At 40.4% G+C, this 17,293-nt stretch overlaps 2 protein-coding genes across 2 annotated transcripts in view; both read left to right on the top strand.

Annotated features, from left to right (window-relative positions):
- Positions 1-17,293, top strand: part of lrp1bb (low density lipoprotein receptor-related protein 1Bb) — a 237,367-nt gene that overhangs the window by 135,257 nt on the left and 84,817 nt on the right. The window contains exons 19-27 of the mRNA XM_056434519.1: positions 444-524; positions 631-801; positions 2,658-2,840; positions 6,242-6,442; positions 8,382-8,627; positions 12,201-12,398; positions 13,031-13,235; positions 16,245-16,409; positions 16,746-16,990. Of these exons, the coding sequence (XP_056290494.1) occupies positions 444-524; positions 631-801; positions 2,658-2,840; positions 6,242-6,442; positions 8,382-8,627; positions 12,201-12,398; positions 13,031-13,235; positions 16,245-16,409; positions 16,746-16,990 (1,695 nt within the window). The remainder of the gene's footprint in view (positions 1-443; positions 525-630; positions 802-2,657; positions 2,841-6,241; positions 6,443-8,381; positions 8,628-12,200; positions 12,399-13,030; positions 13,236-16,244; positions 16,410-16,745; positions 16,991-17,293) is intronic.
- On the top strand, positions 10,878-11,827 carry LOC130206515 (uncharacterized). The gene is made up of 2 exons (XM_056434532.1): positions 10,878-11,468; positions 11,564-11,827. Exons 1-2 carry the CDS (start codon positions 10,909-10,911, stop codon positions 11,679-11,681), a joined length of 678 nt encoding a protein of 225 aa, XP_056290507.1. The 5' UTR covers positions 10,878-10,908; the 3' UTR covers positions 11,682-11,827.

The following is a 17,293-nucleotide window of genomic DNA, read 5'->3' as shown; positions in this document are numbered from 1 at the left end:
CTGTAGACTCTAAATCTTGTTTTATTTTTTGATTTCTCCATGCTGGTTTAGAAATTGTATTCGTCTGCCGTAATCTAAGGTTTGTGCATTTCTCAGCTGTTTTCTATCAGGGTGACCGTCACCTGAAATGATCCCACTGTTGTCTCATCCTTGCTTAAAATGCTTACAGATTTCTCTCAAAAATCTCCACCACACAATTCATCTTTTACCTTTTTGTGACATTGTTAGGGATACTTCATTTTATAATCACAATTAAATAATCTAGAGACCTTTCTCCACAGTATTAAACAATAAAACTATTACTCACATGGGCATAGTGTATGTTTTAGGACAAAGATTGGTGGCAGTTTTCCAGTTCAAAGAAAACAGTGACTGATTGCAGATGTATTGGGTAACCGTGTTGGCATTGTACTTAATGTGTACCTGTACTCAAACCTTTTCAGCCTTCCCCACCTGTGAGCCCCTCACCCAGTTCAGCTGTTCCAACGGCCGATGCATCAGTGGGACCTGGCATTGCGATTCAGGTCCGGATAAGAAGCTTTTGAAGATGCTCAACATAGAATTCAAAGTTTGTTTGTGAATGGATTGGTCTGTTCGTGCATGAATTGCTCTGTTTGTGCATGTGTTTAGAGGACGACTGCGGAGATGGCAGCGACGAAGCGGGCTGCATCCATTCCTGCGCCAACACCCAGTTCCAGTGCATCAGTGGGCGCTGTATCCCGGACCACTGGGCCTGTGATGGCGATAATGACTGCGGAGACTTCAGTGATGAGAACACGACCTGCAGAGGTGGACCAGCCTGTAAGAACGCTCGTATTTCCTTTCTAAATGCTTACATGTGTCAGGTTGGATGAACAGGAGGTAGACTCATCCTAACATGACATAAGGTGACCATTGTTCTTATTCACGTCTGACATCAAAGTGTTAGTCGTGTGAAGACAATGTTTTATTATCAATCTATCATATTGAGCCATCGCTAGGATTTAAATTGTTTTTCCTTTTAAAGATTTTTTCCTTGCAGCTACTGTTTCTGTTAGCCACTTTATTAAAGTGTAGCTGTCTCGACATCTGTTTTGGTAAGCTAATTATTGTATTTCCAATTCCAATCATGTTTTAATTTAGGTGTCGTAATCACAAATTTCGTAGTTAATCAGCTTGAGTCCAATAACTTTGTTTTCATACTCACGTGTGACTAATCTCATCTAGTCTCTGTTGTGGGGAATTTTACCATCAGCAGTTGAATAATTTAATCTAATTAGAACAGAAAGCTCATGCAAGCTCCTCGAAGCTCACAGCTCACTTGCTTGTCACTAGAATGTGTAGACTATTCATCAAACTGTTTCCTGATGGAAACTGCAGGCTTCTCCACTCCCCCGTGTCTGCTTCTGCTTCTACCTCGGGGGATTGAATCCATTTTAGCTTTGCCTCAACTGTTGAGGAAATGGTTTTTTGGGGTTTGACTTTTAAGTATTAAGCAAATCATCTATAATGAATGCACAATTCATGATGTATATGCCTGAATATTGCTGTTAATTATGATCAGATGAAAACGTCAGAATGTATTAGATTGTACTGTAGTGCTTGGGTTTTTTGGGGGGGTTTATAATGACTTTATATGATTACAATATACAATATTGTACCTATGAAATTAATTTTAAATATTAATATAATAATATTAAAACATGTTATGTATGTCACACTGCAATTTAATTTAGGAATTAACTCTCATCAGATGATATTTCCAGTGACTTTTTGTAATAAACCCAAGCTGGGGAAAGAAATAGTGATTCATAGTGAGTCATCAAACAAGACTTACAGACATAAACCTTAAAGGTACAATCTAACAGATCTCTGTTTCGTTCTCTCTGGCGATTAATGGTAATTGCATGCATGTTTATTAGATCTCACTTCACAGAGAGCGTCCTCGTTATTTTACTTGGGAATATCACTTGACATTAATACTTCACATGCAAAGGAGTTTCATCAGTGAGTCATAGGCTCAATCCCCATTGTGTTATATCACTCGGCCTCATTTAAATGAAAATCTTAAAAAATGATTGTTTCTCTATTTTTAAACTTTAGTTTTATTTGTTTTCATTTAGTAACAACATAACAAACATGAACACTGGCAGTATAATACAACGCAAGATGCCCTTGTCTTTATTCAATGGCTCGAGTGGTAACTCAGTAAAGGGTTTTGTCCCATTTCTCTAAAAAATACAATGATTAAATTATTAGTACACGTGTGAGTCTTTACATTTCTAATATCTCCATCAGTGTCCAGCCAGTGTCATATCTTCTTTCCACCATTTCCTAGTGATTGCCTTCTTGGTCGCCATACAGGATTTTAACCAGATATCGGTCCTCACAACAGTTGCTTAGATATCAACCCATACATTACTTTGGTAGTTTAGAATCCAAAACATCTTCAGCTCATCCCAATCAAGAGTCATATTCCAAATGCTGGAAGTGAAAAATAACGTCCCTCTCTGGAACTTACTGACCTGCCATTGTTGCCAAGTGCTTCGCTTGCAAAGATAAATATTTGTAAACAGTAAAAGACGTCTTGTGAAATAATAGTTCAATGTGATGCCTTTGCTGGTAACAATGTGCTGTAGAGCTGTGAAACTGTAATTGTTGAATTGTGTTTGTTTCAGTGCTGCCATCTGTGATCGAGTGCAGTGTAGAGGAATTTCACTGCGTCACAGATGGAACCTGCATCCCAGAACGCTGGAGGTGTGACGGAGACAAGGACTGTGAGGACGGGAGCGACGAGAAGGACTGCGAGGGCACCAAAAGGATGTGTGACCACAAGGCCAAGTTCACCTGCAAAGATACAGGTAGTGAATACTGCACACTGCCAAACAGCACACCAAGGTCCAAAGTGAAAGATATTTAACAGCAGCTACTGTATTTGTATCTGAAAAGATGCTGAAAGTTGTTTTTTTTACTGTATTTGTGAATCATCACTGTATTTCAGTCATCACATTGTGCATGGCTCTGAGATAGCTATCATACGTTTTAAATGAAATCTGGCATGTGCAAACACTGGTGTTAGTGTTCATTTTTTACATTTAATTAGTCATTTGACAATGTTGGTTGATGTGTGGTATAAAACAGATCCAGAGGATTGAAAACTAAATTCAGCTTGCATTTGAATTAAGCGAGTAAAATCTTTCATCTTCGGTCTGGGACAGGTGTTCTGGTTTGAGCATGAAGGAAAGTAACACACAACAACAGAGAGAAGGCCGAATCAGCTGACTTAATTGTTGACCATAAGTGGGATAGAACATATGTGAAGACACGTGGATTGTATTGACTGATTTTCTTCATTTAGTGCTTTTGTGTGTGAGTTTCACTTCTAAATGACGCATGACGTTCTGGAGTTTGAACACAGACAAAAATACTTTACTAAACTTTGATGAACAATATCTCCTCAACATTTTCATGCAAGTTTTTTGCTCGGGTCTTGAAAGAGGAGGAACATATCTCAGTCGTTTCATGACATTTTGTTGTGTGTCTATCAGTTATTATTTAGCTGCCAAATGACTCTTCCTTTTCATAAAGGCTTCATTCGCTGACAGACTCGACTGGCTTAACGATTCTTCACTTTGGACCAGTGAAGTGAAATTTACATGTTCTTGTTTAACCAATTAGGACATATCATTTAAAAGACCTGTATAAACTCCCCATGTACCCAAACCCAGCATCCACTTTCATTTCAACCGCTGAAAAGAGAAGGTCAGAGACATATTCAGAGACATATTCAGTTGCTATGTCTTTAGCTCCGCAGCTTTCTGCTCATCCCTTGACAGTAATATCAAGAATGGAGGCAATGCTGCGTGGTGAAAGGTTGGTTAGACCACACAATTATTATTCACTGTAATTCTGCAGTGTCACACCTGTGTGCACTGGTGCAGTTCATCCTGTCCTCCTCTGAAGAACAGAGTGCCCTCTCCAGTATTATTCAAAAAGGTTTCTGAAAGGGGCCAAAAGTTCTGATGGATTAAAAAGAAAGAACACGTTATATTTCTTTTTTTTGTTCTCAAGTTCTCAGATAAAAACAAGATGTGAGACTCATACTAGACCAATGCTGAGTTTGAATGCTGGGAGTATGGATCCTTTTTACCTTTGGGTATGGATGCATTACTACTGGCGCAAGATAAATCGCAAGCACTGCTCAATGCAACAATACAACTGAACAAACTTGGTTCAACCACCCACACAAATGTTGTTTTTTTTAGGATGGAGAAAACAAGTACAATTGTAGATATTTCTCAGTCAAAAAGAAAAATATTTGACATACATTGTGTATCCAATCTTTCCCCGTAAATGTATTGGAATTGAAAAGGATTCTTTCGAGAAGTTGCTCCTGTGGAAATAAGTATTACCATTTTTTTATTTACTTCAGGCCCAAATGAGACATTTTGGACCGATTTGGTAGAGTTCAAAGGTTTCCGTTACATTGTTGTTAAAGAAGGGATTTGTTGAAGTCTCTATTCACAAGTGTGAGAACATTTTGAATATACTTGTGAAGGGGGGGGGGGGGGCTGTCTCGGGCAAATGGGACAGTGAGCTGAATGTCAGAACTTGGAGAAGCAGCTCACTTTTCAGGCCCTCTATTATATCTTCACCGATCTATCTGAAAATGTCCCAGTCACAGGTCATCAGTGTTCACAGGCTCAGTCAGGGACCCCCGCTCAGGCCAAATGGATGGGAGAATAGATAGTGTCTCCAGCCCATGACCATCAGTAGTAGTTTGAGTGGGGTATGTCTTTCACATGTCCATGTGTACAATGTGTTATATGGTTGCTATGGTTCAGAGAAGTGCTTTGAACTGTGTACAGTAGGCCTAGAGGACTTTTTTCAACCATGACTGTGTGTCGGCAGTGACTCGCTATTCTCGGGCGATCCTTTCCTGATTACTAGCTGTTCAAGTGTTCCACAGAAGTAGGTGTTTTAATTGATGATCTCATAGGTACATTCTTTAAGTATTTCTCAGATGCATGTACTGGTTCTCAAAGCACATTCATGCATATTCAGAGTGGTCAAGCCTATACAGGCTCCTCTGTGCTCATACTGTACAACTAGGACCAACATTAATACATAACAACGTTATCCTCTCTGCAGGAAATCTGTTGATGAACTGCCTTTCTATTGCAATAACTACTAAAACTTTTAAATGTTTGAAGCTCTCTATATTCAAATAGAATATACAAAATGCATTTCCTTCTCAAAGTAATAAGCAATGATTGTATTAAATAAACACACTCAGAAGTACTCCCTCCCTTTTTTGCCTTGTTCAGTCACTTTCTTGTCCCCTCCTTTGCTTTCCACAAATACAAGCGCTTATAAAACTCCTCAAATTGAAATTGTGAGATTTTCCTTGTGGTGAAATCGCCAGAATCAAGACTGGTTCATTCATTTGTATAAATGATTAATTTCCTTTTCCATGTGTATTACCGCAAACACTCCTATTTTAATGGCGGTTCAAATGGAACATTTATGTGCCTTAAGTGTCACCCACAATTTACACATGAAAAGCTTGTGTAACAACTTGATGAACACATATGTTTGCATTTTCACATGCAACTGCATAATAGGTATTTAGAAAATGAAGAGCTACTGTAAATCAAAAGTGTCATCTGATTTTCGTGGGGACAACTGGAGCTGAGAAGTGATCTGAAGCCAAAGAGATCTCACACTAAATCCACAAACCCACAGCAGTCCCTTCATCCTACCATGTTGGTTTGCATTGATTACCAAGTACAAACCAGTAAGAACCAAAAACCCTATGATGAAACATTGATTTGAACAAACATAACTTTGAATATGCTGCCATCCAGGCTTTACCTGGAAGCATGCAAGAATGATACGTCCCAGTGGATGTAGTATTTTCTTCCTCAGGTCCTTCAATGATTCCAGCTACCTCTTTCTAACCTACTCAACGAGGGAATTACAAATTATACTGTAGGTATCAGCGTAAGGAATATTGATCAAGTTGAACAATTAGCACAGAACTAAGATAGCTTGTTGTTGACTGAGGCCCCCTTGGGGAAGCATGGACTTTTCGCTATCCAATGTTTATACCAACGATTTGGGAAGCCCATATTATTCAATACTAACTCAAATGAGATGACATCGTCTGAACTGCAGTGAAACTTGGAATTGTTAATTCGTAGTTTTTAATTTGTAAATAAAAAGTTAATGTCTGCCTAACTCCACATTTGATTCTCTCCAGGCAAGTGTATCACAAAGAGCTGGGTGTGTGACGGGGACATCGACTGTGAGGACCGCTCAGATGAAGAGTCCTGTGAGTCCGCTGTCTGCAAGCCACCCAAGTACCCTTGTGCCAACGACACCTCTCTCTGCCTCACACCTGACAAGATCTGCAATAACAAAGTGGACTGTGCCGACCGCTCGGATGAAGGACCCATCTGCGGTATGTGGGTTTAGTCGCTGCATGTTAAGACTTTTTTTGTTTTGTGCTCCTGCAAGATGCTGAAAATGAAGTTGAGTAGATAATCAGAACATTCGACCGCTGACAACCTCCTCCCCCCACTGTTGACATGGATATGCTGCCATAATAGCTGCTACTCGTCTGGGAAAGCTTTCCACAAGATCCACAGGATCGGGCACTGACCTGCTGTTCCAGTTCTTCCCAAAGGTGTTTGATGAGGTTGAGATCAGGGCTTTGTGCAAGCTACTCACATTATTCCCCACCAAGCCCAACAATATAACAAGTTGTGGACCTGCTGCATCTATTTGCAGCTCTAATTTGGGTCTGGATGACAGCAAAGTAGCCCATAGAGAATGTCCCGGTGTTTTGGCCTTTCACAAGCTGTTGCCACAAACTAGGATTGTATATGGTTATCAAACACTGAGAGAACATAACACGTTTTTATATACTAGTAGTCTGTGCCAAACAGTCACACCTTTGGCTGAATATATAATGCTTCTCTCTGAACTGCTGACCTCCGTGGAGCATAGCAGACTGACGAGTATGATTTTGAGAAGTTTCAGAAGTTAATCTTGATTTTCTTACTTTAAATTGAAAGAAGTTGTACCGATACAATTCATGCTGACCAGAACTGCTGTTTTTCCCAAGGAGATTTTTATAGCCGCGCTTCGAACGTACAGGGGGTCAGTGTTTGATTCTCAAAAGATACATTTTGGAGGAATAATCCCTTTTAAAGTGAACAGACCAACATAAACTGTCAGAAATAACGACTCCCGGAGACATTTTGGATGTTGCATTGGTGCCACTGAGTGTTGAGGCTCTATGATTGGTATTTCTTTGTTTGTTTTTAGAAATAAATCGAACCGTCAAAAATGAACAAGTCACATTTACATTGCAAATGAAAACTGCAGCACATTCCTTTTCCCTTTTCAAATATAGCGCTTTATTCCTCACAATTTACTTTTTTATCTGCCTTGCAGAATTGCAGAAAAATTAATTGGAAAAATTGAAGGACTTTCACATCGTTACCTGCTGAGGAACGTCACAGGACTCATGCTAACTAACTTTAATTTGTCACCTGAGGTTATATCATGAGATGGGGAGGAACATCTCCCAAAGGCGCTCTGCTGTATTATTCAAATAGAGCAGCTTAAAGTGGAAGAGTTTGTCCAGCAGCCTAAAGAGAGGAGAAACTGATCTCAGGTGAATAACTCAAGCCATCTAATCTCTTGAAGTGAGCCGTGTAAACATGGAGTTCATTTTCTAGAACGCCAAAAACCAAGAATCGGGGGAGGGGGGTCCTGACCAATAATTATGTGTTTGATTGAGTTGAGCCAGCTCACCAGGACTCACATCCACCATTAACAATTGTGACCACATACTCCAACACCCACTCCTGTTGGGGAAAAAAGACACTGGACCAGTTTAATTTGCACCAATATTCCGGCTTGACCTGGCAGGTGCAAACAAAAACCCAGATAATAGAACACAAAGTAAAACCGTGTCTGTCTTTAAAACACTTTTGAAAGGAACGGTGTACACATGTTTCTGTAGTATTTTTGAAGAAGTGATGGAAATACAAACCTTTCAGCTCGATGTGAAACCTTGAAGAATCTGCTTCTTCATAATGCACCATCTTTATCTTCATTATATTGTGAACACTACTTGTCTTTGGCTCGTCTTTGGCTTAGTTAAAGTTATGTTATCCTTGAAACATAAGAACTTAAATATCACATAACATGCAATTATAGGCAATACATGTGTCTGTAGGGTATGGATTCAAATACTACTACCTTTCAGCCACCACTCACACACACACACACGTACACACACGCACACGCACACACACACTGTGTCACAGTTTCAAATGCTCTTTAAGATCCGAGCCTCTCTGAGAATGTTTGTCCTTTCTTGACCCCAGATATGTGCCTCGTAGCCAGAGGGGGCTGCAGTCACCAGTGCTCCATGGCACCAGGAAAGGGGGTCGTGTGTTTGTGTCCCCCTGGGCTCCACCTGGACTCCAGTAACAAGACATGTGAAGTGGTGGACTACTGCAGCAGTCACCTGAAGTGCAGCCAGGTGTGTGAGCAGTACAAGACCACGGTGAAGTGCTCCTGTTATCCGGGATGGACGCTCGACCAAGACGGAGACAGCTGTCACAGCACAGGTAACAGACCAGATCTTTTTTAATGTTTGATTTTAGTGGCACTCTCGGCAGATGTGATGGTGTGCGGCTGCGGGACTGTGAGTGCATTAGTTCAGGTTTATCGCAGGGCATAACTTTTCACATCTTTGATTCTTTACCGTGTTCATGGAGTGCTGGTAGTCTTAAAGAAAAAGAGTTTTAAGTATCCATTATTAATTAAGATTCACATTATGGATAAAAGAAACTGGGATGGAAACTTAATAATAGTTAAACAATAGAATTGTAAGGTCCTTGTGTTATTGTTGAGAAACAGGAGAGGTAGTCTGAAGACTAGTATTAGGTGCTGATATAGAGCGCTGTCAGGTCAGATTCAATCAGTTTCAAATCTAAAGAGACATCCGGGCGTTGAGTCCTGTCTGATTCCATCTCTACTGATGCTAAGTGAAAGAAGTGTGTTCTCCCTTCATTCAGAAGTGCACAAGTTCACGCCAGGACTAATCCCATGCAGACACAATTGTTTCGCCCATGTTGTATCACATATTGAATTCAAACTATCAGCTATCAGAATGATGTATTTGAACAGAGTGCTCTTGAAATACAACTGTTACACACACACGCATGCTGTTGCTTGTCACATTCAGATTTATGGTCCTCGTTTTGATTACTTGCTTCTCTATTTCACTCCAAGATTGATTATAGTTGCAGCTTTAATCTTACATTAACGCAGGAAAAGAATACACAATTTATTGTGGAACACGATCAGAATTGTAAAGCTTCATCATAAATCAAATTGTGTATACGAACATAAACTTTCCGATTTGAAAAGAGAGGTGTTATTGGATTCTTTGTGAAGACCCTACCACAAATCCCCTCCTTTTCCTTTGCACATCTCAGGAATAAAAGATTTGCAAGTACGTATCTTCACACCAGTAACATTGGAGCTAGCAACACTGAAATGTGTCATTGAAGCAAGGACACCACTTTAATTGCATTTTTGCAGTTCAATTCCCAACAGTATTGTTTAGTCTAGAATGCTGTGAAGATAATTTTAGTTGTACAAACATTTCTCGGAAGCAGAAATAATCTCACTGATTGAACTAAACCTCAGTGGGCAAGGCCGGAACAGTTCAGTATACAAGCCCTGCTGCCAGCTTTAGGTCTTGTAACTAGATTTAGCAACTTCTGAGAAACCATGCTAAGTGTATTTCTCAAAAGAGACCACTTTCAAATGTACCCACTTTTTCAGAAAATGGAAAAATGTAATGTGTTGATTCCCAGAGTGTTTGGCAACAAATTGATTTGGCTGCAACTGATGCATATGAATGTGTACTACACCACTCAATAGGACAGCCGTAAAGGGAAAGTAGGACGATCTGTCGGAGACGACACATAGAGCAGGAAAAGCAGACACTCCCCAGCAACAATCTGTGTCCGCCTAGCCGTTCTGCGGCCGCCTAAACGAGCTTCTCCATTTTCTGAAAAAAAGAAGCTTTATGCAGCACTTTTAATCTAACGTTTCTTTTAAAGTCCTGACTCAATGAGTATGTGTGAGTTAATGTATGTGCAGATTTCTGTACAATTGTTACTTTGATTTCACAAAAAGAAAAGTGTACAAATGTTTTTAATGCGATAACATTCACAAGTATCCCATTGTTGATTTTGAGGTAAAGGTTTCATCGTATTTTATTTTGAATTGCCGTTGTCATTGATTCGTTCCAGTGGCAGTCTTTTCAAAGAAAAAAGACTCACTAGCTCACACTTTCCCACCATGTCCAATGCTGTACATGATGTCTTACATTGTCAATCAAACAATTTACTCAAAACATCGCTCAGCCCTTGGTGGCCCTCTTAACCCTCGTATGGTATTCGGGTCTGTGGGACCCGTTTTCATTTTTCATCAAAACAAAAATAATATGATTCATTATTTTTTCAAACTCAGACTTATTGGCCTTGGCTAATTTTCTGCGAAGAACATATATCAGACAAAATGTTCATCGACAGCACACCGTAACCCCCCCCCCCCCCTACACATTTGTATTACATACAGGGTGTTCGGGTCCACTGGACCCGGGCTAATAAAAGTGTGGAAATTGTTGGTCCTGTGTACCTTCAGTCTGTCCTCCTCATGTCTGGGCCTGCTGTAAGTGTGTGTGTGTGTGTGTGTGCCCGCGTGTGTGTGTTCGCGCGGGTGTGTATGTGAGTGGGCCTGCTGTAAGTGTGTGTGTGTGTGTGTTTGTGGGCCTGCTGTAAGCTAAGTATGTGTGTGTTTGTGTGTGTATGTGAGTGGGCCTGCTGTGTGACCATGGTTGGAACGATGAGAAAAAACAGGTCTGAGCTCCCACCTCAATTGCTGCCTACAAAGAACAGGCATGTCAACTCGTCCAAGTTCGTCTACACGGCTGACACATCCCTGGTATCATATGTGCCAAAGAAAACCAAACATGTGGTACTAATAAGTACACTACACAGGGATGGGAGAATCTGTGGCCTGGAGCATCAGAAACCAGAGATACTTATGGACTACAATGCCTCAAAAGGAGGAGTAGACAACTTGGACAAGCTGGTGTCTGCCTACAGTTGCAAGAGGAGGACCCTACGCTGGCCACTGGTGATTTTCTTTGACATGCTGGACATCTCGGCGTACAACGCCTTTGTCATCTGGATGGCATTGAACCCAGAGTGGAACAGAGGGAAGCTCCAGAGGAGGCGCCTCTTTCTTGAGGAACTTGGAAAGGCACTGGTGAAACCACAAATCCTAAGAAGACAGCATGTTCCGAGAACCTCAGCCTCTGCAGCCACCGTGAGGAGGATTCAGGAGAACAATCCACCCAACCTACAGAACCACCATCTGCAGAGCCTGAGGTAAGTGTGTGTGATGCTGTTGCAGTATATGTTTGACACTCATACCTTACGAGACAGAGGTTTTAGTAAAATTCATGATCTTTTCATCATTCTAGGTTGCGGCCGGCAGCAACAAAAAGAAACGGTGCGAAGTGTGTGGACCCAAGACGGACAGAAAGACGCAATATACATGCATCAAGTGCAAGAAGTACATATGCAACACACACACAGTAAAACTCTGCCACTCATGTGTTGAATAGGCTGGTATGAAAAGGCAATGTGTTCAACAATGTAATGTGTTCAATGTGTAATGTAAACTGTGTGTTGTGCTATGTAAAATTACCTGATTACTCATGAAATTCAATACAAATTCAAATAAATAAAAGTAAATAGTTATGAACAACCTTGCTTCATTTGTAAATTTGTTGAATATTGTCCACTCATATCTTGATTAAAATTAGTTTTCTTGATTTTATCAACAAAAAAAACAGTAGCACTTTAATTCGTAAATGTGTATAACAAAATTAAAGGGAAAATATTAACCATATTTGCTGTTTATATTGCTCGTAATTGGGATGAAGAAAACATCTGTTAAGTATTTTAACATCAAATTGTTTGATTGTGTTGAATTAAAAGCCCAAAAATACAGCGGGTCCAACAGACCCACAACACCTTCTGAGTAACAAAAAAATGAATACCATACAAGGGTTAACAACATTACTGTGCTTGTTTCCTGTCTATCTACTTGACCAGACCCCTTTGAGGCTTTCATCATTTTCTCCATCCGGCATGAGATAAGGCGAATAGACCTTCACAAGCGGGACTACAGCCTGCTGGTGCCGGGACTGAGGAACACCATTGCGCTAGACTTCCACTTTAATCACAGCCTCCTTTACTGGACAGATGTGGTGGAGGATAAGATCTACAGAGGAAGGCTCTCCGAGTCTGGCGGTATTTACACACACAAATACATACAACCCCACAAACACGTTCTATCTGAAGACGGCAGTCATGTATTGGCTAAAGAGAGTTGTGTCTTGCTCATCTTTGCTGCAGCCGCTACAATGGAGGTCTGAGACACTGGCGATGATAACGCTCTGGGTTTACTCAGCTGTTGTTACGCATGCTCAAGGCTGATGCCATGAGTTGATATTGTCTGTTTGTCTCTCGCTGCAAATTTATCACAAGAAGTCGTTGAAAAAAAGTAAAAGAAAACTGCAGGACCAGAAGTCTTGAGCTGTTGAAGTTCTGTATCTCCCCCTCATAAAATAATGAATCAGAACTTCTCCTTTGCTCGTTAATTTTTGTTTGTGGCAATACATTCACCTTGTTCACTTGTCTTGATTTCCTCTGCAGAGCCGAAGAATAATTGCAAACAGCTAGATTATAGATATTCTTGGAAAAGCCTTTATTAATAGTTAATGTAATGTAAGAAAGCAATCTTCTTTATTTAGAAGACCCATATGCCCTTTTGCCTCGAGCACTGTAATGATACGCCAACCACCAGCTCTGCTTGTTGACTCCAGAGTATATCAGTGCTACATAGTCATGCGTCCATTTTGTTGTTGTTATTGTCGTTTCAGGGGTGACAGGGATTGAGGTGGTCGTGCAGCATGGTCTGGCCACCCCAGAGGGCCTGGCTGTGGACTGGATTACTGGGAAACTCTACTGGATTGACAGCAATCTGGACCAGATTGAAGTGGCCAAGCTTAACGGAGATATGCGCACCACACTGATTGCCGGAGGCATGGAGCATCCACGGGCCATCGCTCTCGACCCAGGACAGGGGTATGTTACACACTACCTCCCACATACGGAGCCTGCTGGTAGCTACGCTATCCATCAGGCACTGAGATTATTGGAATAAACTAAAATAACAACCTCCTTGTCTTTCTCACATCTGCATCTGCCTTGATGTATGAAGATGTCTGCTGTGTTGAGGTCCATTAAAGCAGCAGACACAGTGTACATCAATAGCAGTGCTGTACGATCCATTACAATAATGACAACTTATGGAGGTAATACCCCCCCAACCATTGCTCCCACTTTACATCCTTTACTACCAATTCATTGTTCCCCAGCAATGCTTGTCTTTTCAAGAATTTAAGCAAGAAGTTAAAAATACAAATCCCCAAATATGCTTTTTCTATTTGCACATTATTCCCCTCAGGGCTATTTTAAAATTATGGTTGTTTATCCTGCTGAGATGCATGTGGAGAGTGTTTGTAGATGGATCTGAGAATCTGAAATGGAAGCCTTCCCTTTGCCCCAGTCAGCAAGCAAGACTTAAAATATCTCTTCACAGTGCATCGATTACACTTTCTTTTTCTCGAAATAACAAGTGTTATGATACGGTTTTTAAATCGTAAAATCAGGTTGTTGGACGTCACACTGGGTGTATCAGGCTGGTTACTCGGCATTAAGGCAACACACCTGGGAGGCTTTGATAGTTGTTGGGAACTTCACCATCCGCCCTTTTGATATAAACTAAACTACCGACGGAGGAAACACTCAGGGGGACGATACATGTTTGTCATTCCTTCATGCTATCATGAAACGTCAATTTGTGCATTTTGTTACAACAATAAGCATATTTCATTGTACAAGCATATTGTATGTTTGAGAGTGTGTGGCGCGCATGTGTGTTTGGCAGGTGCTCTTTAATCTTCATTTGTCTGTGTGTGTTTTTATTTTACTAATCATTTTTTTTCTTACTTTTCAATCTGTTAATTAAATTTACTGAGCAGTGAAATGTTTTGGTGCATCATAATTGTTGTTAAATTTCATAATTATAGTTCGTGGAAAGTATACATTTCCGAGTATTTCACTGTTGGCACGGCCTTCAATTTTCAAAGATTTCATGATGGGTTATGTCGGGATACATTTTTTATTTCCTTATTAATCAGTTTTTCCTTGGTATGCAAGATCTCTTTTAGTTTTCCGATCACAGATCAATACTGAAGTTGCTTAATCCAGCGTTAGAATCATAGACATGGGGATGATGGCAATAACTGATGGCATGATGTGGACAACTCAAGTTTAGCTGCAGCAGTAAACATAATAAATACATCCATTCAGGAAGGTTTTTTTTTTATCACGTCGATCAGTGAACTGTCCCACAGTTTTCTCTTGGAAATCCTGGTTAAGTTAATTTTGTCAACTGAATCGTTATTCCTTATGTGAGAACCAGCAGTCATCGATCCACGATCCACTTGTGCAAGCCACAGAAAAAAGCAAAAGCACTGACTGATGCTGATTTGCAGACAGATAAGATGGGCATGATGGATAATACTGACAATATTTTATAAATGGTGAAATAATAATGTTGAATAAACTGCCACAAAGAATGCTCTTATTTGCATGCTGCTTTTTGAGGTTTTGACCAAATAGGTTAGACAATTATTATCAGTCCTTAATTTAGTCTATTTAATTAAAAATATGGTTCTTAAAATACAAATATCTCAGATGTGCCTTCACACTTATTTCTGGGAGGGGTTCTTTGTAGAATTTTAAAAAGAAAGTACATGCCTAAAGGTAAATAGAATTAGTTCTATTCCTTTTCTTGAGTATTGAATATTGTTTTAATATATCATGCAGGGATAACACAATCCTGGCAAGCAGTAACTACTGTAAATTGGGGAAATTAGTTCTGCAAGGAGAGATACTGATTAAAACAAATTCATGGGCATCTAAGCGAGGTACAGGAAGAAAAAAAATCACCCACCAATGCAGAGACGCAGGTTCACCTCCCAACAGCTATGCTTCTGTATATATTTCCCTATCTAAAGAATATAATATAATATTTTAAATGATAAACACTGGTACAAAGGATCAATAAATGTCGACATTTTATTCTCTTCTTTCTTTCTTAAAAACAACAAAAACAGATTATATTTCCTCTGTTGTAGGTGTGTTGCTTGTATTTCATTTAGTACTTTGGTTGAATGCACCTAAGAAGTAGCCAGCTGTTGTATACTTTAGCCAGTATACTTTAGATTAAAGCAAAATCCAGACTTTCTTAAAAATCAATTTAATGTCCCTAAGAAATGAGTAAGCTGCTCATGCACTCTCGCCTATAGCACTCTTTCACATTTGTGAGGATGACTACATTTCATGGTTGTACAGAGTAGGATTAATGGGTGCTTTTGGTGCCTAAAGGCGCATTTCCATTCCAGGGCAATAATTCTAATCTAATTACTTGAATCCACTCAAAGGAGTGGGCCATCGATCAGGGAGGCCTTATCAAGTGAATACTGCTATTGATCTGGACAAGGATATTTCTTCCTAACACTGTTTCGTTGTCGTCAGTATGTGATTTAAGCTTAAGCACCCATTTTCTCCTTCATTCTAACTGACTTTTTGGACCAAGGGAGGACAGAGGTGTTATTTGGTGAGTTGGAGTATGACTCGGGATTCTGCCGATGTTCACATCAATGGCAGTGTTCATTTTCAGGCCTCATTGAGCAGTGGAAAGTCATAATAAAACAGATGGCCTCCCATTTGGACTGGATCTCTGGTGCTGTTCTTAGACAGTCATCACTGCCACCGTCTGGGTTAATGCATACAGCTTCAACAGCATTGTAGATGCATTCCCTTTGTTTTTGAGTTCACAGTGGTAGCACTGACGATTGCATGTGGCTGAGGAATTGTTCTGAGATGGTTTTATGGTCCAAAAGTCATTTTTAGTGGCTCTATAAAAGAATATAAATTGTGCATTTTGTATATTGTTGCTTTTCCTCATAAAAACAAACCGCCAGTGATCAATTATAAGTGTTGCCTTTGCGTTCCTGCTCCAAGGATCCTCTTCTGGACTGACTGGGATGCTACTTACCCCCGAATCGAGGCTGCATCCATGAGTGGAGGAGGTCGACACATTGTGTTCAATGATATGGAAATCGGCGCCTGGCCTAATGGACTGACTCTGGATCATTTGGAAAAGAGGATTGTTTGGACAGATGCACGGTATACCATCTGAGTTTTCACGCTTTGTGGAGAAGCATTCACACCTTTTAAGACTTTCAATACATGTATGATGTTTTATACTCAGAACATTTGTCCGGTCCCCGAGTATAAATTCAACTTGAAGCTCCTTTCTCCTAGTGTGCATTAAATCATGGAGGATGTATCATGTTTAGAGATCACTATAACCCATATTTGGTTTTAGGTTGTTTCGTCGTTCCATCAGTGAACTGGTGTGTTGCACTTTAATCTGTCTATTTCTACATCTCCCTTTCAATGTATTTGAAGAGCAGTTTCAGATTTTAACATGGCTGTTTGTGTCCAATCTCTTTTGAACAGCTCCGACGCCATTTTCTCCGCACTCTATGACGGAAGTGGGGTCATTGAGATCCTCAAGGGCCACGAATACCTGTCCCATCCTTTTGCTGTGTCACTCTTTGGAGGCAATGTCTACTGGACAGACTGGAGGACGAACACTTTAGCGAGAGCCAATAAGTGGACTGGGCGAAATGTCACAGTCATCCAGAAGACGAGTGCTCAGCCCTTTGACTTGCAGATCTTCCACCCCAGCAGGCAGCCACAAGGTGAGCATAGGTTTATTTTTCTGTTTTCTGTTTTTAGCCAGAACCAGGTTTCTATATAATGTGTCAGTTTTGCTCTCCTAGGATATAAGCAGTCGGGTCTTTGAACCCCTCAAGCATTGCAGTCAATGCAGACCTCGTAGATGGGGCTTTTTTATATGGTTACAGGGCAGCTCTGGATAATTTAGACTAAATCTGGCTTTCTGATTGTAAATTCCAAAGAGTTAGCATTCAAATGAGACCAGGACCAGAGCAGCAATTAAAACGGTTCATTAGGTACAAGAGCAGTATCAATTCTCCTTTGGG

Source organism: Pseudoliparis swirei, chromosome 2, assembly GCF_029220125.1.
Source record: "Pseudoliparis swirei isolate HS2019 ecotype Mariana Trench chromosome 2, NWPU_hadal_v1, whole genome shotgun sequence".
Taxonomy (NCBI): domain Eukaryota; kingdom Metazoa; phylum Chordata; class Actinopteri; order Perciformes; family Liparidae; genus Pseudoliparis; species Pseudoliparis swirei.
Note: the sequence above shows the minus strand (reverse complement) of the source record. Positions and strands in the feature narration are given on the sequence as shown.